The 20865-nt window shown below is 55.6% G+C and overlaps 1 protein-coding gene across 1 annotated transcript in view; it reads right to left on the reverse strand.

Annotated features, from left to right (window-relative positions):
* Window positions 1-485: 485 nt before the first annotated feature.
* The window catches only part of LOC103808727 (receptor-type tyrosine-protein phosphatase V-like), a gene marked incomplete at its 5' end in the record, with an annotated part of 33205 nt that continues 12825 nt past the window's right edge, over window positions 486-20865 (reverse strand). The window contains 25 exons of the mRNA XM_009081528.1: window positions 486-545; window positions 2793-2928; window positions 3573-3730; window positions 4856-4990; window positions 5350-5426; window positions 6071-6161; window positions 6645-6732; window positions 7518-7597; window positions 8167-8302; window positions 8669-8826; window positions 9293-9415; window positions 9975-10109; window positions 10916-10992; window positions 11576-11666; window positions 12517-12610; window positions 13038-13085; window positions 13410-13536; window positions 13919-13986; window positions 15884-16094; window positions 16200-16334; window positions 16571-16771; window positions 17271-17540; window positions 18563-18835; window positions 19338-19610; window positions 20458-20730. Of these exons, the coding sequence (XP_009079776.1) occupies window positions 486-545; window positions 2793-2928; window positions 3573-3730; window positions 4856-4990; window positions 5350-5426; window positions 6071-6161; window positions 6645-6732; window positions 7518-7597; window positions 8167-8302; window positions 8669-8826; window positions 9293-9415; window positions 9975-10109; window positions 10916-10992; window positions 11576-11666; window positions 12517-12610; window positions 13038-13085; window positions 13410-13536; window positions 13919-13986; window positions 15884-16094; window positions 16200-16334; window positions 16571-16771; window positions 17271-17540; window positions 18563-18835; window positions 19338-19610; window positions 20458-20730 (3518 nt within the window). The remainder of the gene's footprint in view (window positions 546-2792; window positions 2929-3572; window positions 3731-4855; window positions 4991-5349; window positions 5427-6070; window positions 6162-6644; window positions 6733-7517; window positions 7598-8166; window positions 8303-8668; window positions 8827-9292; window positions 9416-9974; window positions 10110-10915; window positions 10993-11575; window positions 11667-12516; window positions 12611-13037; window positions 13086-13409; window positions 13537-13918; window positions 13987-15883; window positions 16095-16199; window positions 16335-16570; window positions 16772-17270; window positions 17541-18562; window positions 18836-19337; window positions 19611-20457; window positions 20731-20865) is intronic.

Below are 20865 nucleotides of genomic sequence, written 5' to 3' on the forward strand. Positions count from 1 at the left end.
AAGACCTACCCACCAGCTGAGACAAGCCAGCTGCCAGTGTGTTGTGCCCACAGTGTGTCTGAGATCTCAACACACCAGTGCCCGTGAGCGTGTGGAGACCACGGTGCTCCACGCTTGTGTCAGACCTCACTCAGTGCCACCGCAAAGCCCCACAGCTGGCCTGTGTACCACAGAGGTTAGCAAACCTTCCAGGCACCAGGAATCCCAGGAGATGTCCAAAGCAGAGTAGCATCCTGCCCACTCCCTAGCCGTGTCCTCACCGAGGTGCTGCAGTGGTGCTTGGCAGGACACTGCCCGTCTGTCCAGGAGCCTCTGTGTCACTGCTCACACCACGTGGGATGCACTGGGGTCAGTGCCAGGGTAGGTCACTGCTTGCTTCAGGGCTTGCTCTGTGCAGGTAGTCCCACGGTGCTCTCACCCCATCTCCCAGCTCTGGACAGGAGCGCACAGAGAGGCAGGGCAGGACAGTGCCAGGAAGTGCCAAGTTAGGGCTGGTTCTGAACAATGATGTCCTGGATGCAGGTGTACAGGAACACATACTGGTCCTGTGGGAGAGAAAGGGGGTGTCAGAGTCAGGTTTCTGACAGTCGACCTACTGGTCACGGACCAACCCTGCAATTTGCCTTAAAGGATCCTAATTAAGGAACAGCGTCTTGATAGCAGAGCAGGATTTGCTTTCCCAAGTGGTCCCTGTTTGTCCTGTGTCACCACAGCTGCCCAGTAAGGAAGAATCAGGACTGTTACACCATGTTGTTTCCCCCTGCTGCAACCCCCCATGATGGGGCTGAGAGGAACATCCCATCCAAGATGAGGAGGAACAATGTCATGAGGCTTCCTTCAAGTGTCCCAGCAGCTTTTGGATGTGCCATAGTGTTTGCATCCAAAACAAGAGCAAAGAGCAACTCTGATGCTGCAAGGCAGGGAGCTGGGGAGCATGGGGTCTGGCACTGACTCGAGGCTGCAAGGAAAGACCCCTGGAGCAGGAGTTTCCCTTGGTCTCAGTGTACTTGAGTCAGGCGCTGACAGTGGATCAGAGTAGATCTCTGCAGTCTTAGAGGTACACAAAACAATCTGGGTGGTTTTAGCCCAGTTGCACTGTCTCTTTTTAAGATGAGCAAAATGACCCATCAGTTCCAAATGTGGGTCCAGAGGTCTCAAGTCCCCCATGGGTTTGACATGAGGTTATGCCCAAATGACAGGCTGCTCCAAAATGACCCCAGGCTGCACACGCAGGACAGAGCAGGCAGGCTCTGAGGAAGGCAAGATGTGGGGCAGGTAAATGAGGTTGTACTCAGGGCACAGAGCTGGAGGGCAGGGCCAGCAGGCAAATGGTGTGGGTCTGTCACATGGCAAAGGGCAGGGGGATTAGGGACTGTTCTGAGGGGCCTCTGAGCAGCTCATTAATGCGCTGGCTGAGCTGCAAGTCACGAGGAGCCTCAGACCTGCGGTAGAGGGCTTAGTCCCACCGAAGGGCTGGAACAGCACGGATCACACAAAGGCTGAGCCTCCAGGTCACTAGAGTGTGTTTTCAATGAGCAATGTCTGATTGTGAAATCTGCAGTGACAGCCCAGGGTTGACTTCAGCCCAGGCACACTCACTGCCTGGCTGCACGCAAGAGCACATCCCCATGCCGGAGCTTGTGGTGCTTAATATCCAGAAGTTATCCATGGATTATCCATCAAAGGTTCATCTTCCCCCCACAAAAAATCAACTGATGCCCCCCCAGATGACAGCAGTGTGCCCCTGCCAGAGATGAAGGGGTGCTAGCAAGTCCCACAGGGATGGAGGAGGCTGGAGGGCATCCCTGCACTGCCCCACTGGCTGTGCTGGGATCTGAGCGACCACTGCTTGTGGCGAGGCAGGGAGACAGCTCCTCTGCTGACCGCCCTGAGCCGGCAGTGGTGCTTGGTGGGTGCTTGCTGTGCCTTTATGGGCACATTGTGTCCCTGCGCTGCCGGATGCCACAGGAACACAAAGCAGCTCTGGGGCAGGGGCAGTGCATGCCTTGCCCTCCTCTGGCTCCCACCACGCGCATGGTTCATATTAATTAAGAATGCAATTACAGCTGCTTGCAGGCGGCTCTGCAGCTGGGAAGCCCTAGAGAGATCTGCCCCAGTTCTACTGTGCCCTGTGGGGAGGGTTTCCAGGGATGTGCATCAGCTCATTCAGCAGTTGCAGCAATTCAAGTGCTGTCCAGAGGCATCGGTGCCACCAGTGCTTGTGAGGAATGGCACGTCGAGGTCTGTGGGGCTGGGCTGGCACGGCTTGGCACCATCAGACAGTGGCAGCTGCTAATGTGACAGCATGTCCCACTGTCCCCCTGGCAGGAGGCCCAGCTCTGGCAGCAGGCTCTGGGTGTGGAGGATGTAGCAAGAAAGGCATTGGGTAAGGGGATACCCAGCAGATTCTGGGTAACCAGGCTGACAGCCATGTTCAGGACCCAAGGGCGAGCATGCAGGTTTGTTAAGGAGGATGCTACTAGTGCTCCACAATTCCCAGGACAGAGTGAGAAGAGTGCTTTGCATTTACTGCGAGATCACAGGCAATTTAACCAATCTTAACTCCAGAACTGAGATGGAAAACTCTTCCCTGGGAAAAGGCAGTGCCCTGAGGACTCAGTGGCTGGCAGAGCTGCAGAATGGGGAGGAAGCATGGAGTAAATCCCTGCCTAAGCAGGATGGGCTCCCAAGGAGCAGGTAACACACAGGAGCGGGCAGGATGCTGCCAGCTCCAGGCAGGTCAGCATGAAGGCTCTCTGCTCAGCCCACCACCACTTCTCCTTCCCACCTACCAGAGTTGGGGTCATGAGGCAGCAGCTTCTGGCCAGCTGGAAGGTCACACCGTAGATGTCCACAAATCTCTCAGCTTTCATCTGGTGCAACACACAATCCAGGGAGATCAGTGTCCCCATCTGGCTCACGCCACCGCTGCAGAGGACAAGGGAGGGTCACTGATGCCAGGCCAGGCTAAGCTGAACCTCTCTGGAAGAGGGCATGAGCCCAAGGGAGTCAGAAGCCCCATTAGAAAACATGCATCAGCTGCGTATGCTGGAGTAGAGGACTGTGAGCACTGGCTGAGGTGCCAAGGAGGCCAGGGGATGGGACCCAAAAGTGCCCACTGAAGGAGCCTGGAGATCCAGCCCACCCTGCACCGCTGAGCCATGTCCCCCTCACCCATGCCAGCTCTGCCAGTCTGCCAGCACTGAGGGCACTGTGGGAGTTCTCATTGGGTGCATGCAGGTGAGGATGTCAGGGCTGCTTCCAGGATCCCAGCAGTCTGCCCAGGGATCACCTGGGCACCTCAGCCCAGGAATGTCTGCTTCATCCATGCTCACCCCTGGCCCAGCTCTGTTCACCCTCCCTTCTCCCAAGGCTTGGCAGAGCACTGCTCCCTATGACCTCCCAAGCTCAGAGCTTCCCCTGGCTCAGATGGACCAGCTCTTAACATGTCCCAAAACCTTGGGGTCTGTGATGGAGGGGAAAGCTTGCTGAGGTCATGCCAAGGAACTGTGCAGCCTAGTGGCTCCCAGCTCTGGGAAGCCGCCGATGGATGGAGGTGTAACCTGGGGTACCTGCAGTGCAGCAGGAGAGGACCAGTTCTCCTCCGGTGCGGCGTGCATCGTCTCACAGCTGTGAGCAGCTCCACCAGGCTCTGGACATCAGGCTGCTTCTTGCTGCTCCAGAGCGTGTACAGGAATCGCTGTACCTGCCTCTCCTTTGCTTTCTTCTCCTGGTGAGATACAAAGAGCTGACATGACTGAAGGGATGGTGTGTTTGGATGCAGAGGGGTCCCAGCTTGCCCACCCTTAGGCTCTCTGATGTTTTTCTGAGCTCACTGCCAGCTTCTGGAAAGCTGTCCAGGTATCTCTGCTGGGGCACTGCCCACCACCCATGTGCAGGGAGTACAGTGTCTCTGACTACTTGCTTTCCTTCCCCATGGCACCCCAACCTGCTCCTGGAGAAGGGAGTGAGAACTGTGTGGGCCTTTTCAAAGGAGGTCAGAAAGACCTATCAGTAAGGGGTGGGAGAAGCCCCTAGGGCCTCTCCCATATGTCTCCTGTGTTCACTCAGTTCTGGATGTGGCAATCCAGACTGCCTCCTGCATCTGTGGACTGCTGGCATTCTGCTCTTGCAGCCCAGAGAAGTCCCCATACACCTTTCAGCCCCTACACTCCCCAACAGGCCTCCATCCTGGGTGGTGGGAGCCAGGTCAGCCCCACAGACACATACATGTTTCAGTTTGAGCTGGGTACATCTCCACCCTGAGACAAGCTTCTCTGTGCCACACTGGATGGTTAGTGTCTTCATGCAGAGTGAGTCTCCTTCCAGGGGCCAGCAAGCCTCACCTGAGACCTGTGTGCACAGCAAGTTTGGTTTCCTGTTGATGGTCATCATTTGTCACATCAGTCACAGTCCTAGGAGTCTGTGGTGGGGTTGGATCAAGAGCACCACCAGCATCTCTTGATGTCCCCTAGCTAAACCCTGAAGGAGTTCTGGGAATATCAGCAGGTTCAGCCATCTTCCCTGTGAAACCAGAGCTGCCTGGCAGTGGCAATCTGCTCAACCAGTGCTCTCCACTGTGGCTGGGCAGAGCAGAAGCTGCTGCCTGGAGTTCCATGGAGATGCAGCTTGAAGGGCACCAGCTGAGTCCAAGCACGGGGGGGCAGACAGAAGCTGACTCCCATGACAAGCTGTGGGAGCACTTGAACACAGGAAAGGTCCGGCTTTAACTAAGCTGGATCTGCACCCAGGCCTCAGGAGGGAGTGAAGAGGTCCAGCTTTGGAGCTGTGCTAGTTCCAGCTCCACTGAACAGATCCCTGCTCTGTCATGTTACAGCTGTGCACAGCGCCTTACCTCCCCCTTCTCCTGCCACGGCAGAAGTGTTAGGATGGTGTGAACATCCTGTTCCCACACCAGGGTCCAGAAGTCCTCCATGGTCAGTTTGTCAGGGCCCTGGACAGCCAGGTAGTCCCTGCTGGGGCTGCAGCCCTGGGTGGGGAATGGAAATGTCACTCTCCTGCTGGAGAGGATGGCACAGGTGCCCCATCAGCCCAGGCAGCTGTGGTAGAGGCCGTGAAGAGAACGGAAGCTCAGCAGGTCAGGAGGCAAAGACAGAAGAGAAAGCACTGAGGGAGGGAAGTGAGGACAGCCCAAACTGGGCAGGTGAGAGAAGACACATCCTTAGTCCTTGCAGTCCCCTCAGTCCCCGCAGTCCCCTCTTGTCCATGCAGGATGGCAGTGGCAGTGAGCAATGGTGCAGAGCAGGATTCAGGCAGCAGGGAGCAGGGGCATGGCAAGGATGGGGACCCAGGCACAGGGTGGGCTCTGCTGCTGGGGATATGACTCACCGGGACATGCCACACCTGCAGGAGTTCTGAGAAAGGGCCCTGTTCCAGCAGGGAAAACTTCACTCTGGAGCGATCATCTGCAAAATATGTGGAAGCTGGGGGGATCCAGGGCAGACTTGAGCTCACACAGTTCCTGCAGACCGAGTGCCACACAAACCCAACCCTCTCTGCACCATTCCTCGGCAAGGACACTGCCCTCTGCAGCACTCCTCTCCAGCCCACAGACATTGGCTTCCAAAAGACAGGTCTCTATCTTAACCTCCTGCTCAAAGCCAATCCCTGTAGCACAGGTCACTCTGTGTCTGGGCCCATGGAGATCTGTGTGTCTCCAAGGATGGAGAGCCCACAGGTACTCTGGGTGATCACCCCCAAGGGAATTCATCAGTCCTTCTACTGAGTAGGATTACCCTTCCAAATCATCCCCATTGTCTCTTGTCCTTCCATGGTGGACCTCTGAGATGACTCTATGTTTTCCCTGTGCCTTCCCACGGGTAGCTGAAGACAGCAATAAGATCTCCTTTGCCTTCTCTCCTTTGGAACAAACTCACTCATCCTAGTCCCAAACACCATGTGCTCCAGCCCAAACACCTCAGTAGCCTTCTGGTGGGGTCACTGAAGTCTCATAATACTTCCTTGTGCTGTGGAACACCAGCCCTGGTCCAGTCTGGCTCCATGTAGGAGGAAGAGGAAGGAAGAGGATGCAAGGTGTCATGGCACTTACATGGGAGGATGCTGGAAGAGGGCCTTGTCTGCTGGCTGCCTGAAGATGGTGATGCAGAGCTGGCTTCTTCCTTGACAGCTTCCAGGAGGGTCTGCCAGAGTAAGAGAGAGTGGAAGAAGGAGTGAACAGGAAGGGTCTGGAGGAGCAGGAGGAACAGGGGACTCTGAGGACACCTGGCCTGGGAGAGGCAGAAGCCTGAGCAGGGGGGCCATGAGACCAGTCTGGGTGGGCTGCCAGGACGGTGTCACGCTGCCAGGAGACAGGTAGGCTGCGTCTCTGTAGGGGAATGGTGCCCAGGTAGGTCCCTACCCTGCATGGGATCTGGAAGGAGCAGGTCATGAACAGACCCTGATCAGAGTAGGATGTGTGAAGGAGCTATGTGCCTAAGGACACAATGCCATGGAGAGGGGACACTGCCAGGACACTCAGGAAACATGGAAACTGGGGCATGGGACCCACCCAGGAGGCACCTATGGGATGTCCTCCAGCCAAACCACGTGTAATTTCTCCCCAGGTCCCCTCAATGCATATGGCCATGGCAGCACTCCCGGTACCTGCCCAGGAAAGCTCTCACCTCATACTCCCTCAGGAAGCCCACGTGGGACTTGGCTGCCTTCTGGGCATAGTGCTGGGCAAAGCTCTTCAGTGGGATGGGGCAGGACCTGGAGAGAGAACCAGAGCGTAAGGTGAGGCTGAGCACCCTCAGCAGCACCCAGACTGTGTCTGCAGCAGGTGGACAGGGCTGCAAGCAGACCTTCACCCCTCACGTGCTGGGGGTGTCCCAGGTCCCCCAGCCCAGCTCTGGCCCATGACAACCTGCTCTCCCCTAGACTAAGGCAGGTCTGAGGTGTGGCACAGCCCAGGGCACATTCCCAGTGGGCAGCAAGGACAAGGACATTCTGTTCTGTGTGAGGGAGGAGACAATTTGACAACAAAGACAGGTACGTGACCTCCAGACGTAGCCCCTGAGACAATAAGGTAGGTGGGCAAAGCCATGCCCAGTCAGACCCTGCTCCCTCCTCTTGGTTTCTATTAGGAGGGACATCCCAAGGTCACCCAGCTGCCATATGCCCCTCCAGTCTGAACCTATCTCTAGAGCATTCCCGTGGGCTGGGAAGCCGGGGCTGAGGGAAACGCTTTCCCCAGGACAGCTCTGCAGATCTTTGGCATACTTAGGAGACTGGCCCTGGAGGAAAGCAGGATGTGGCCACCAAGCCCTCCTGGTGTGTCCAGGGACTCACACCTTGTTCTGTCCTGGGCTCCCCATGCTGCAGGGAGCAACCAGCTCTGTGCTGATCCTGCTCAAAGTACGGAGTGGAATGACTGACTAGGCTTCCCCATCCTGCCCTGGAAGCCAAGGCTCAGGCTGGGCTCTGAACCCCAGCTTGCCACCTGGAGGGGTCATGGATCAGGGTGGGTAGAGTGGCAAAGCAGAGCAGGACCTTACCTCTCTGTCCCTGAAAAACTCAGGAGAGGTTCCTCCAAGATCTTGTCCAGGATGCAACTGTGCAGGAAAATATACTGGGACTGGAAGCAAAAGGCAGACAACAAGAGCATTGCACCACACAGCCAGCCTGAGAGGATGGGTATGGCATTGCTTGCTGGGCAGATGGGGTCCTACATTAATGCCCTAAAAGCCCAGCATTTGTGCCCAAAAAGCCTTGGCTGCAGCGACTCAGAACCCCTCCAGGTCTGTTTGTCCTGAACGGTAATTCAGACACCCTGTCCAACCCCCAAGGACTGGAGATATGAGACAGACTGCCGAGCATCACAGGCCAACAACAAGAATTGCCTGCAAAGGGCCTCATCCTGTTCCTCAGTGCTCTAGGCTGTTTCCGAGCCTCCTGGGAGGTCTTTGAGGCTCTGGATGTTGCTGCTGTGGGTCTAGCAGGGCATGAAGCTGCTGAAGACCCAACCCAGCAATTTCCACTCCAGCTGAGCTGCTGCTTTGAGCAGCACCAAGACACAGTGACAGGCTGCAGCCTGGGGGTGCTGGGGCTGGCCAGCCAGCTCATCTGACTGACAGCCCTGAGAGCTTCAATGCCATGAAGCAAGGGGCCAGGGGAAAGAGGGAGCAGAAGGAGCAGAGGTCTCACCAGCGTCTGAATCATCAGGTACCGGTTCATCCGCAAGGCGTAAACAACACCAAAAATGTCCACCACCTTCTCCTGCTTCATCTGCTGCAGCAACCGGTCCAGGGCAATAAAGGTGCCAGTGCGGCCCACACCAGCACTGGGGGCACAGGCAGCAAGGGTTAAACATGGCCTGACACCACCACCAATGGGCTCCCCTCCTGCTGCTAGACATGCTCCCAGAGGCAGCTCCCTGGGCACTGGTCTGAGCACCCTGGAGCCCTGTCCCAGCATGGCATGGGGCTGAGGAGCGATTCAAGCTGGCCTGAGTTGGTGCTGACCTGTGCCCTGGGGCTGGGACCAGGCTACCAGCAGACCTGTACTCCCCAATGCCCAAGCAGGACACTCCACAGACCAGCTGTGTCTCCTGGGGCACTGCTTCCCTCCCAGTTAGTGCATGAATAGAGCCCTTGTACTTCACCCTCTCCCATCAGCCCCAACTGCCACTCCCTGGGCACAGCCTCACCTGCAGTGCACGAGGGTCGGCCCTGCATCCTTGGTGCTCTGGATGTGCTCCCGGACCAGCTCTCGGAAGGTCATGATTGAGGTGGTGGACTCTGGGACCCCATGGTCAGGCCATGCTGTGTAGTGCAGGTGGGACACATAGCGCTCTGCCTGGAGCCCCTCCTGCAGGGTGTGTTGGATGTGGGTGTGCAGCCCTCTAGGACAGAGGCAACCTCACACCCACAGCCCTGGAAGCACCTGGGGACTTGGGGACACCTGGCTCAGCTGCAGGGAAGAGCCAACGCCAGGTCTGCTACTACCTCTCCCACAGCCTCCTGCCATGGTGGGACACATGGGGTGGGAGGGAGGAGACTGCCTGGGAACATGTCCTGGAAGCTGCAGGCTGTCCCAGGGCAGGGATGTGGGAAGGAGAGAGTAAGGGTAGAGAGAAGGGTGACACATGATGGACATCTCTGCGTCACCCACCTGAAGTGACAGAAGTGACCCAGGGCCTGGGTCTTCTCTGAGCCCTGCGAAGGGCAGGGAAAGACAGTTATGCCACCACCACCAAGGAGAAATGCACGTGCATCCCATGTGAACCCCCAGGCCTCAACAGGTCCACACATCCCCTTGGATATGTACTCACGTGCCACAGCTTGAACTCACGTATGGTCCACTCCTCAGAGCTGCTCTGTGTCAGCAGATGGACCTGCACCTGCCCGTAGGACACTGGGGCAGATTCCGATGGCCAGTAATGATCACAGAGGACCTGAAGCACAGGCAGGACAGGATCCCAGTGAGGCCAGTGAAGGCCCAGGTTCCACTGGGTGACCTTCTAGCTCCCTGTGACCATCTGGAGAGCTGCAGCTGTGCAGGCAGCCAGGGCAGGTCTTGGGGAGCAGGCAGAAGTGCTTCCCCTTCCCACTAGGAGCTTTGCATGGCTCTGCCCCACCGCCCCTTTGTTTGGGTCTGTCTCCTGCACAGAAAAGGACCTGTGCAGGTCTCATCATCCCTGGAGACTGGAGGAACAATCCATATGAGGTGTCTCAGCCAGAGGAAGTGGCAATTTCAGATTCTACAGAAATACCTGAGCGTGATGGACATGGTCCCAGCTAAGCTGCAGTTCTGCCCCTGCCTGCCCCAAGCTAAGGCTGAGCTATACACATCAGCCCCTATTCTCCCAAAACTGCCTGTCAGGGAAGCTGTGTGGCCTTGTGCTCATCCTGGAGCCACATCAGAGCAGGGGCTGGTGGAGGGCACAAACCCTGAGCCCTGGACTCAGCTCACACCACCAGGGCTGGGCTGGGCTGGGGCTGGCACCAACTTACTCGCCCATTCTCCATGCACACTGTCAGCATGATGATGTTGCAGATGTTCTGCTCCCACACCAGCCTCCAGAAGTCCTCTATGGTTTTCTTCAGGGGTCCCTGGGTGGCAATGAACTCCTGCTGCGATGTGTAGCCCTGAGCAAGAGGCACACAAGAGCTAGAGGAGTCGGCAGGTTGCCGAGGCAGGTGGGTCCTGCCCTGGGACAGTCAGTGCCTGGTCTGCTTTTGTGGTAGAGGAAGAAATTCATGCTGTCCTTAGCCCACACAGGCACAGTTTATCCCCGGGCAGCTGACCTCAGAAGCAGCTGATTTCACAGGAAGCATGCTGTCCAGCACATGCTCTTTACATATTTGGAAATAAGTGACCCTCACTGTTTCCCTCCAGCAGTTCCTCATTCAGCCTAGCCAGGGAAAACCAGATCTGGGTCTTCCCTGTGCTTCCCACTCACTGCTGAGGGTGTGGTGAGCATGCAAGGTCTCGGGACTCTTTGCCCCTTGGACACACTCATCCCCATGGATCCACACGCTGGCACATGCATGCTGTGTGCCCTGCCTGTTACCTGGGAACACCTCTCAGATGGGAGGTGTGGGTACAGCTCCAGGGTGCCTCAAATGCAGCTGCACAGACCAGAAGGAGAGAGAGCAGGCAGACAGACAGGGCAGTAAGCTGGGAGGTGATGGAAGACGATAGATAGTCCACAAGAACAAAGCAGAGAGCATCGCCAGTCTCCCCACATGCACACCTCTGCATCACAGCACTTGTCTGACAGACTGCATCAACCCCTGCTAAAGGACATCTACACATCTCCACCTGACCCCCAGCTCCTTGCTGGCCTGTGCCAGCTGTGCCTTCACCATCCCTCACAGCCTCAATCCAGGCACAGTTTCTCTGATGGTGTCCCATGGCCATGTCTCTGTGGGGAAGGTGAGTGGGCACTCACAGGCATGAAGTTGGCATTGATGTAGTCTGAGTACGGATCCTCCCCAAGCTGGCTCAGCTTGACCCGAGAGTGATCATCTGAAAGAGACCACACAGACGTGAGCCCCCAAGGCAGCCCTTCACCAGGACATAGCCACCTGGGTAGCATGGTGGGAGAAGCCCCAGCAGCTCCAGCAGGGAGGCTCTGTGCTCGATCAGGCACCTTCTCCCTGCAGAGGTGAGTGTTGCCTGCTGGCTGGGCTAGCAGAGGGTCAGAAAGAGCTGGTGTCATAAGGCTCATCAAAGAAGCCAAAGGGCACTCAAAGATCCCCTTTGGTCTCCAGCTGGGACCCATCCTGAGCTGAGCTCACCCAGCAGCGCACTGGAGAAGCTGGGGAGGATGGTGGCTCAGCCCTGCCTCGGGGACCCATCCTGAGCTGGGCTCACCCAGCAGCGCACTGGAGAAGCAGGGGAGGATGGTGGCTCAGCCCTGCCTCAACCATTAAGCCTTGAGTCTCCAGCAGGAAAATGGAAACTGAGGCCCATTTCAAGAGTCCTTCTGCTCCCAGAAGAGGGGTCAGGCACTGAACCCTGCAGCAATGCAAGGTGAGCCCATCCCTGTGCACTGTCCTGTGAGCTCTCACCCTGGATGCTAGGGGAGGAGGGAGAAGACAGAACTTACAGGGCAGCACATGGGGATATCTGTTCTTGGAGACATTTGCTGGCAGTTCAGCCTCCACCTTCGACTGCTCCTTCCCAACTTCCTTCAGCTCCTGTAGGACAGGGGAAAAGATAAGCACAAACATCCCTCTGGGGACCACCTGGCCAGCTCAGCTCCCTGCTCATGGCCAGTGGCTCTGTCTGGAGGCTAAAGAGGGTCACCCATGCACAGGGAACTGCTCCATTCCTCCGTCAGTAAGACCTGAGCGCTCTGAGCCATGGTGGCGTCTTTCTACTGCCTTTTCCAACAGCACTATTCGTATTTAAAAGCAAAGCCCAAGAACAAATACAGGGGAAAACAAACCTCAGAAATCTACCAAGCAGCACATAGGGTTTTGTGCCAAGCAAACAGAAATGTCTTGCACTGCATCTGTTTATGCCCCTGTCCTCACTCAGGAGGCCAGAGAAGGGTGATCTGAGGAGGGTTTGAAACTGCTGATGGGACTTTGAACGTTGCTGCAGCAGAACAGTTCAGAGCCTCAGATGCTGGCAGTGGGAGCCAGGGAAGCAAGGCAGCTCGAGGTGAAGCTCACAACCTGTCCCTGGAGCTGTCAGTGCTCCTCAGCCTTCCCTTTAGCTGAAGGCTCTTTTCTAACACTGTCAGGGCAGATCTCATCCTCACCCCTCTCATCTTCACCTTCAATCTGGGCCTAGGGCCCTTCACTCATGCCACAGACAACACGTGTTTCTAGCAGAACTTGAACAAAACAGGTTTTGAGCAAAGGCACTGCCTGATCACTTGGTCCATCCAATCTTTGGCCTTCAAGGCTGCCTTGTAGGGTGGCTGGATTGCTAGAGATGGGTGACTGACCCTGGAAAGGAGCACTCCATACAGAACACTCAACAGCATGAGCTACCAAGAAGGGAAACCAAGCGTCGCATCTAGCAGAAGTCTCATCTCACCTCAAACTCCTGGAAAAAAGCATGGTTAGCACTTGCTGTCTTGATCTCATAGTACTGCTTGAAGTTCTGCAGCGGAACTGGCCGGTGGACATTTCTGCAGGAAATGAAGTCCAGGGAAAACTTGCCTTAGCTACTGGGAGGTCTGGCCGGCCAGCCAGGTGCCACTGAGACAGCCCAGCCTTGAGACCTGCGGCACCTGGATGCACACACACAGGGATGGTTTATAGCCCACGTCATTGCCAAGAGAAGTGGGTCCAACACAGCATTGTTTATACTGGGAGAGATTTCAGGGTGATAAGGACATTCTCCTGCTGCAGAAGTCTTGCAGGGGATGTATGGACAATGCATTGACTTGGAATGGCAATAGAAAACAAATACTGAACGTGGAAAAACCTAATTTGAAAAATAACTGAAAGAGAGGAGAGAGAGATGGATGTTTCCTGAGTCAAAGGATGAGAAATTAGGTGAAGGACTGTGGGAGCTGCAGTGGGGACACACAACAGGTGTACTTCAGCACTCACCTCAAGCTGTAGGTCACCATTTCCTGGGGCAGGCTGCTCTTCTTAGTCCTAGAATCAAAGCACAGGAGCTGTTACTTCTCCATGCAGAGCAGGAACCAATGCTGCAAGATAATGTGTAGCCCTGGCTTCATGGGCTTCAGGCAGGCACACTGCCTTGCACACCTGTAGTGTTTTGTGGCTTAACTGCACACGGGCAGCTCCCCTCGCCCCTCTGCCTTTGGCTTCTGGTCTTGCCAGGCACAACTCCACTACCCCACATCCCAGTTTGCCTAAATCTCTTTTTACACCCTCCCCCTGCTCTCTTCCTGGCCTGGCACTGAAGGTTGGGTATCTCATTCTGCACTCACCAGGTAAGAGATGGCTCATGCTCACCTCTTTGCTCTGAGCTGTTTCCAGTAAACCAAAGCAAAAATAGCTGCAAGTGTCAAGAGAAATCCCACAATGATTCCAGTGATTATTGGCATTGAGAGTGGAGTTGTGTCTGCACCAGATCCAGCAGCTGGAATTAAAAAGAGAGAGTACAGACAGAAGTAAGAGTCAGTAAAGAAGTTTCTTACAATGAAGGTGATGAGGCACTGGCACAGGTTGCCCAGAGATGCTCTGGTTGCCTCATCCCTGGACGAGTTCCAGACCAGGTTGGACAGGGTTTAGAGCAACCTGGCCTAGTGGAAGGTGTCCCTGCCCATGGCAGGGGGTTTGATCAAGATGAGCTTGATGGTCCTTTCCCACCCAAACCATTCTGTGACTCTTTGCTAAATGGCTGCATTTTTTCCATTTATTCCATTTGCTACAGCCTATGAGCTCCCTCTGGCTAGGCACTGTCAGGGTCATCACCTCTCACCTACACTGCCTGGTAGGGAAGATGCCATTCTCCATCTTACCTGAGAACAGGGTGAATGTCACTGCAGGGGCTACTGGGTCGTATTTGGTGAAGGCAGCAATGCTGAATCTAGGGCAAAGCAGAGGCCTATGTCAGGGGCAGCCTGAGTTGAGCACAGCACCCAGCACCCAGCAGGGAGGACCCAGGGGAACAGGACCACTGCCTCTGTCCTGAAATGCTAACTGGAAAATACAGGTTTTCTGGTAGGTATTTAGGGGATGTGTGGCAATGGTCCTTCCTCCCTTTTCTGCCTCTTGGTTGACTGGAAAGAACTGAGCCCTGTTTGAAACAGGGGCACCTCAGCTGTGATGGCTGAGCCCCAACCCAGCCCCTTCCTTAATCATGCAGGAGTGGCTAGTGAATCCTCGTCCCTGTGGAGATCCCTCTCCTCATCCCCCTCCCAGCAGCATGCACACCAATCCCCACAGCTCTCTGTAGAGATAACTTCCATTTGAGCTGGTGACTTGGAAGGGCAGTTCTTCTTGTGCCTGAAATGCAAGCCAAGGTTTTCAAAGGTAGCTTTGGATTTTAGCAGCCAAGAGTTTGTGGAGACATGTGTGGATCCCCTCTGGCAGCACCCTGCAACCAGCTGCCAGGGCACAGACCCCCTTGGAAAGTGAGCCTGCATGGCATGAGAGATGAGGGCTTGTGGACAAACAACAGTTTCCTCTCTGTGAAAGAGAGGAAATGAAGGTGGAATTTCCAAGTCGGGATGGGCTGTCAACTTTTCACCACACTACAAATCATAACTAGGAGAGCAGCAGAGCCTACTGCAGATATTTAGGTCAGAGACTGAGGATATTTAGGTTGAGTGCTGATTGTACTGAGGACATTTAGGTTGTTTAGAGTGCCAAACTGAAAAGAAACTGTGAAGAGGTGCAAAAGGATCTTCTAGTCCTGAGTAACTGGACAGTTAAATACATATTATTGAATCATGGTAGGCAGACTAATGACAACCTTATGGCCCTGAATGAGCTTCTCCCCTGGGGGAGGTCCATGTTGGAGTGAAAACTGGGAAGCAGGAAAGGCAGGTATAGAGCCTCAGCCTGGCTGGACAATGCCTGGGTGTTGAGGATGTCCTGGTGTGCTTGTGCTGTTGTTAAAGTCCCCACAAGGCTGCTGACAGTCCCTGCCCTTGTGCCCAGCTGTTCTCTTTCCATCCCCAGCTGTCCCCTCTCTATCCCCCCATATCCTGCTTTGCCATGCCTGAGGGTAAGGCATCTCTTTTCCCAGTACTCTCAGTGACTTTATCCCCTGTCAGCCACCCTTGCTACAAGTTTCTTTAAATTGAAATGGAACAGCTTTTCAGATTCTGGAGGATCAAAGTAATGCCTGTGGATATGGTCCCCATTTGATGAAACTCAGCTGCAAAATTAACAGGACTGACTAAAGGTACTATTCTTTATTAGTAGTAGAAAACCTGTTTTACCATCAACTGTTTTAAAGATACCCTATAATAAAATATGTAACTCTATGTTCCTGGATTCTACTGTCAAGTAAGACTCTGAACTTATGCCTATTGGGATCCATGTGGGCGTTTCACAGGGAACTTGGACCTTAATCTGAGCATCTGCTACCCCCAACCTCTGAGACCCACAGTGACTAGGCACCACTTGAACTAATGTTTCCAAATCACTTTCATTTTTGCACTGTCTGCACATGGCTCTGAGTCACACACTAAAGTCCTACAAGTAACAGCACCCTGGGGGTGGACATCTGCCCAGTGCCCAAGGCAACATACACAGCTCTTGACAGTCTCAGGTCTCCCTTTCCCTGCCCACTACACTGCCTAATATTTCCCTCATGCCAGCCCCTGCATACCTCAAACACTGCTTGGTGGAGCAACCCATGGGGCCCACTGCTGGGGATCTGGGGGGTATGGGCGTGGTGGCACCTTGCAGGGACACATGCAGTCCTTTTTACCCTCCAGTCCCATCCCCTCATGAGGGACGTTGACATCTCTCACCTGTACTGTTCATTGTCTTTCAGCTTCCCATTGCACGTTGCCCTGGACTGGCCACACTCCTCTGTTCCCACTGGCACTCGCCAGGTTTCGGGGGAGCTCCTGGGGCTTGGGTGGAAGGGGTTGGGTATGAGCACTGCCAGGTAGGAGTCCTCTGTCCCATAATAGTGGTCATACCATGTGCTGGACATGATCTCCTGGGTGGGCCTCAGCACTGGAGGGGAAGGTACAAGGTGACAGTGGTAGTCCAAAATGATGCCCAAGGCACGTGCTGCCCTCCAGGGAGCCACCACAGACTGGGATGTGCAGGGATGCTTACGTGAGTCATTAGTGGTAGCAATGACACCGTAATACTCGATATGGCCGTTCTCCTCGCTGAACAGGTCAGATGGAATGATAACTGTGGAACTGGCCTCCACCTGGAAGGTGTCTGCCCTCAGGGGTGGGGGCAGGGCTGGAAGGCAAACCAGCAAGCACAGCCTGTTAGCCTGTCCCTACTCCCACAGCCCCACTACACACTGCTCAGCCTGTGACTGGCCCCAGCAGCACTGCTTGGAGCCCCAATCCACTGCAGGTCAGTGCAGAACCTCATGGGGCTCAGAGGCACCTGAGAGAGTCCCCAGGTCTAATTAGCAACACTGGATGTCTTCTCCTGGGGTCTGTGGCAAGGCTGTGGGAGAGGAGACTCACCCTCCACTGCTGTGCTGCAGAGCAGAGTCACAGCTTGGCTCTTCAGCGTGTTCATGCCCACGGTGCTCACAACAATTTGGTAGGAAGAGTTTGGCTCCAACCCCTCTAGACTGGCCTCGCTCACAGAGATGCTCATGACATACTTGGAGGTGGGAGGTCCATCAGAGAGTCTCTCTGTCACCACTTCATAGGCTTGCACATCTCCAGGAGAGCTCGTCCAGTTCAAGTAAAGACTCCTTGACTCTGGTAGGCATTGCACATCCTTCACTGGGTTTGGCTCTGTGAAGAAGTTAGGGCAGACTCTGGGCTCACTGGATCAGAGAAATCCCAAGAGAAATCTCAACCTCAGCCCGTGTCAGCCCAGTGCCACACTGCCTGCCTGTCCCGAGTTCAGTGAGAGGAGCTGTGCCACAGGCCGCAGGACAACACAAATGGATCAGGGCCTGAGCTGATGTCTTACAGGAGAAGCCAATCAGTGGAGATCACTGCAGAGTCTGCTCTGCTTCACAGGTAGCCAGGAGGTGACAAGTCTCTGTGATGGGGCTATCTTAGGGTCACTTTGCTGGCTTTCCTATCTCCCACCACAAACACTTCCCATGCCTCTGTTGACCCTCAAGGGCTGATCCAGTCTTGAGACCACCCAGGTGTTTCTTCCCCTTCCAGCATGCCCTGGCTCCTCCCCATGGCACTGTGTACCCACCCATCGGCACTGCCAAGGGCTTGGTGCTGCTCCAGTAGGGCCCAGCCACGCAGCTCAAGGAGACAGAGTAGTTCCTGCCTGGGACCAGCCCGTGGAGGAGGTGCTGGACTTGCCCTCTGCCCAGGGCATGCCGCCAGGGCTGTGAGCTGTTCCGGGGATCCCGCAGCCACAGCTGGCAGTCATCCTGCTGTCCAGAGATACTGTCCCAGGAGATGAGCATGGTGTTGTTCCCTTCAGCCACCACCGAGAGATTCTGGGGCACTGAGGGAGCTACAATGAAAACCACAGCAGGGAGAGTTACTGGCTTGGGTGTGCTCTCTTCCATCCTACAGAGACACAAGCAGGAGATGGGTGGCTCACAAGGAGACTCCACATGCTCAGTGATAACATTCCCGCAGCTGCTGGCTGCCAGAAATGACCTTTAAATGGCAGCTGGAGGACATGCAAAGTGAGGAGTATGAGGAGATGGGTTCTTCCTTCTGCTAATTAGCAAATTTCATTAGAGACTTGCCCAAAGGGCTCTGCTCATGACTCTCAGCACCCTGCCAGGGACTGGCTGAGCGTGGGAGTAGGGACTGCCGGATTCCCCAAGCAAAGTGCAGGGACTGTGGGAACAAGCACATGAAAAGGCTTATTGTGCTTATCTGCAATTTCTACATTCCTCAAAAAGTCCATCCTCCCCTTATCCCCCAGGCCAGGAATTTCTGAGTGCCTGGGAGAAAGGCACCAGGGATGGTGGGGTGTCCCCCCCTGCCTGTGAGGCCTCATGGTCTACCAGGCTCTGGGTGTCCTCTACCAGAGCAGCACTACTGCCATGGAATCCCATACTCTTTGTTTAGTCACCCATGCCTGGATGAGCCAGTCTGCATGGCCAGTGGGGCCACAGGGTGGACTCTGCCTCCCAAAACAGCAACTGTGGCTGCCAGGCTGACCTATGGGCAGCAGTACTGCCTCACTCTCCCCTCCAAAAGGGGCTTGCCCAGCCCATGGACCCACTGCTACAGTGGTACATCCCATCCCACCCTATACCTGAAAATATTCACAGTCAGGTCAGGCAGGGCTCTGAGCAACCTGGTCTAATGGGAAGTGTTCCTGCCCATGGCAGGGGGGTTGGACTAGATGACATTTGAATGTCCCTTCCAACCCAAACCATTCTCTGATCCTACCTACAGCTCCCAAGCAGCAGTCCTGGCTGTGTCCCTGTCCCTACCCACCACAGGTGCTGAGCCCACTCAGCTGGGGAAGGCTGAGCCTCATGCATGATGCACAACCCCTGGGGCTCTGTCACTTACTTGTCCAGTCACTGATGTTCTGCGCGGAGGCTGAGTAGGGCCCTGCCACAGACCCCACTTCCAGCAGGTATTTGTGTCCTGGAGCCAGGCCAGAAAAAGTGAATTTGCTGGTGCCTTTCCCAACAGAAACATTGGCTGCCACGATACCTGATCCCGAATGATACAGGAGGAGCCTGTAACCATCTTGTCCTTGGGGTTCAGCTCGCCAGGACACACTCAGCCTGTTGGGATACCCCTGGTTCGTCATGTACACATTACGGGGTGCCAAGGGGTCTGGGGAGACAGGATGGGAGACACATTAGAGAAAGGTCTGAGGACATTGCCTGGGTCTCTTGGCAGCACCATCAGAAGGGATGCACCACACCGGACAGGGCATTTAGGCTCAGCTGGGTGGCTGCACCCACCAGCCTGGAGGCAGCTCAAAGCTTACACAAGTTTCTTTGTGCCTGTCTGAGCAGGGACAGCTCTGTCCCAGCTGGAGTGAGGCACCTGGGGAGGGGTGAGGCAGGAACACACCGCCAGCTAGAGGGGACGGTGAATGCCCCATCTGCTGCTCCCTCCTCCATGACTCTCTCCTGAAGCACAGCTCCGGAACTTCAGCTGCCCTCACCCAGGCTGCTGGAGCTGGTGACGAGGGTGGGCAAAGCCCTGCTCAGTGCTATGGCACTGACGTGCCCCAGGCAAGGCTTGCCATGAAGGTCAGCAGGGCCATGTCCTTTGCCATGAGCTTTTTGACCGCCCAGCAAGGCACATGCCCCTCAAAAAGGGTACTCACACGTCCAGTTACTGACATTCCTTGCAGGTGTCTGGAAGGAGCCAGCCACGGATGCCACCTCCAGCATGTATTTGCTTCCTGGGGCCAGTCCCATGAAGGTGAAGTTGTGGGTGTCTCTCCCAAGTGAGGCTGTAGCTGCCACGGTGCCCAGCTGGGCGTGGTACAGGGTCAATGTGTATCCGTCTCTGCCCCCAGCTGCAGCCCCCCAGGATGCACTCAGCCTGTCGGGGTGCCCCGTGCTCAGCAAACGCACAGTGGCTGGGGGCAGCGGACCTGGGAACCACCAGACATGATGTTAGGGACTGGACACCATGCAGATGGAAACAGACACTTGATGGGACACTGCAGCAGGACAGGTGCTTCCTGAGGCAGGGACTCGTAGATGCCATCTGGTACATGCCTCCTCATCCTCACTTTCCTTGTTGTTGTCTCCATCCAATCTAGCCTTTAATGATGCTCACCTTTACTGGTCCCTCATGTGCCAACCCTTCCTTACCCAGGTGACCATCATCCCCACAGCCCAGCGGGAATGCCTTTGCCACTGCTGTGTGCACACGTGTGCTCCTACACTCAGCTGGTTTGCAGGGGCTCAGGCAGCCTTGGCACAGCCTCTGTACAATGACCAGCCCTAAAATCTTTCTGTCTGGGGAGAAGTGCTGGATTAGTCCATCTCTAGAGCAAAGACTCATTCTCCTGGGAGGACTGTGGAGTAGCATCTTGTACTAAACTGATTCATTTGATGAACATTTATGGTAATATTGTTTGTACCTATTGGAGGAGATTCTCCTGTACACAGGTAGAGTACAGGTCTCCTGTACACTCCTGAGCTCCTGTACACAGGGAGAAGGGTCAGCAGGGAGAGGGGATGTCCCCACACAGGCACAGCTGGGCAGTCCTGTGTGTCATCAACATGTCTTTGTGCAAGCCTACAGCTGAACACCCATGTGTCATGAGGGTAACAGTGTTCCCTGAATAACTGCTGCACGTCACACCTGTGCATGACTGTGTGCACATCTCTAAAGGCACCAGGTCTGCTGTGAACCTCCCAGCCCTCCTCAGGACCATCCAGTGGTGCGACATCTCCCACCCCTCCGAAGGGGACATTGCTCCAGGCACTCACGTGTCCAGCCACTCGTGTTGGGTGCTGCTGCCTGGTACGGTCCGGTGATGGCACTGGCTTCCAGGGAGTACTCGTGTCCTGGGGCCAGTCCCGTGAAGGTGAAATTGTGGGTGTCTCTTCCAAGTGAGGCTGTAGCTGCCACGGTGCCCAGCCAGGCATGGTACAGGGTCAGCGTGTATCCGTCTCTGCCTCCGGACGTGGCCCCCCAGGACGCGCTCAGCCTGTCGGGGTGCCCAGTGCTCAGCAAGCGCACAGTGGCCGGGGGCAGTGGGCCTGGGGAGGAAACACATGTCACTGCCAGGAGCCACACCTGGGCTGAGGGAAAGGAGATGCTCCATGTCTGTGCCAAGTCTGTGCTGCAGGAGCTGGGTCAGCCCTGCGAGGTCCTGTGGGTTGGCTGTGCCCCAG

Source organism: Acanthisitta chloris, unplaced genomic scaffold, assembly GCF_000695815.1.
Source record: "Acanthisitta chloris isolate BGI_N310 unplaced genomic scaffold, ASM69581v1 scaffold7629, whole genome shotgun sequence".
NCBI lineage: Eukaryota > Metazoa > Chordata > Aves > Passeriformes > Acanthisittidae > Acanthisitta > Acanthisitta chloris.